Consider the following 1,488-nt stretch of genomic DNA (forward strand, 5'->3'; position numbering starts at 1 on the left):
CAAATGTGACGTTGTTGTTAAGCCAGATACCAAGATACTTATAGTTTTTGATGAAATCAATCTCAGTACCATTCAAAGAATCTATTTTAAAGGAGCTCTCGATTTGTGGTAAGTTTCTGTTAAAAAACATACATTTAGTTCTGTCTGTGTTCAGAGCCAAATGCAGACTAGTTTGTTTGACTGAAGTGAAATTAGGCTGCAGTGAGGACAGAGCAGTAGTCAGGCATGGACTAGAGGTGTAGCTGTCATCTGCATATATGCAGTGGGGGGAAAAAGTATTTATTCAGCCACCAATTGTTCAAGTTCTCCCACTGAAAAAGATGAGAGAGAGGCCTGCAATCATAGTTAGACCTCAACTGTGAGAGAGAATATGAGAAAGCATATCCAGAAAATTACATTGTCTTTTTAATTTATTTTAATTTATTCATTTTTAAGAATTTATTTTCAAATTATGGTGGAAAATAAGCATTTGTTCAACAACAAGCAAGCAAGATTTCTGTAAAACTAAAAGAACTGACTCTGTGGGCTTCCTCATAATTCAACAGGTTGGTTGTGTTTCCTTCAGGTGTTGATAGCAGTGGGTCGAAACGCCTGTACAGATAAGATTGGACTGGACATTGCAGGAGTCAAAGTAAACCCCAAGTAAGTTTGAATCAGTTGGTCAGTTGTTACTTTTGTTGTTGTTTTTTTTTGTACATTTGATTGCCTCACCTGTGTTCAGCTGTGCCTTTCAGTACCATTACTGTGGGTCAGCAGTTTGTGCTTTTCAATGATTCTCTGCTGCGTTGATATTTGTTAGGTAAAACAAGATGACTTGTTAGTAAAATGAGAGAGCCACAGTATGGTGAGTCAGTACAGGTCACTTAGTAATGATTTTACAACAGTCCTGTTTATTTACACTAGGGAGGATAAAAAGCAGATTAGTTGGAGCATCTGATGGTCATCAGCTTTACTGATTCTGTTAAAGCTTTGAAAATGCAACCTTAGTTTTGCCATGTCTTTGTGTGCGTTTTTTTATTTTATGAAAGACTGAGTAGTTAAGCTTGTATAAGCATGAGACCTGCTTAAAAATGCTGTTCTGGTTTAATGACCTCTGAAACATTAAGAAAAGGTGTACATGCAGTAAGAGCCATAAACGTCCTTTTTAAAATATGTAGTGAGAACAAGGGGAGAGCCGGTAAGGGTGATGACTGTTTCTACCTGTTAGGGCACCATATCAGCTTTTACTGATAAATACTTATTCGCCCTTTATAAATCAGACACAGACACTTAAGGCTGGGCGATATGGCCTAAAATCAATATCATATACAGTATATTGACCAGTTCACCTCGATAATGATAAATGCATGATAACACTTAACGCCACCACACAGTTTCTCACAGTTTAGTTTTCTCTAATGAAGTATTATACAAAACCATTAACCTGAACCATTTGGACCAAAGGGATTTGTAAGGAAAAGTTTGATTTTGAACAGCTTTTCTGTAGTT

At 36.8% G+C, this 1,488-nt stretch overlaps 1 protein-coding gene across 1 annotated transcript in view; it reads left to right on the plus strand.

Moving 5' to 3' along the window:
- txnrd3 (thioredoxin reductase 3) overlaps positions 1 to 1,488 on the plus strand; it is a gene marked incomplete at its 5' end in the record, with an annotated part of 31,128 nt that overhangs the window by 19,297 nt on the left and 10,343 nt on the right. Inside the window, 1 exon segment of the mRNA XM_013999880.1 lies at positions 566 to 642. Within this exon segment, the coding sequence (XP_013855334.1) occupies positions 566 to 642 (77 nt within the window).

The sequence above is a fragment of the Austrofundulus limnaeus genome, unplaced genomic scaffold (assembly GCF_001266775.1).
Source record: "Austrofundulus limnaeus strain Quisiro unplaced genomic scaffold, Austrofundulus_limnaeus-1.0 Scaffold2536, whole genome shotgun sequence".
Taxonomy (NCBI): Eukaryota; Metazoa; Chordata; class Actinopteri; order Cyprinodontiformes; family Rivulidae; genus Austrofundulus; species Austrofundulus limnaeus.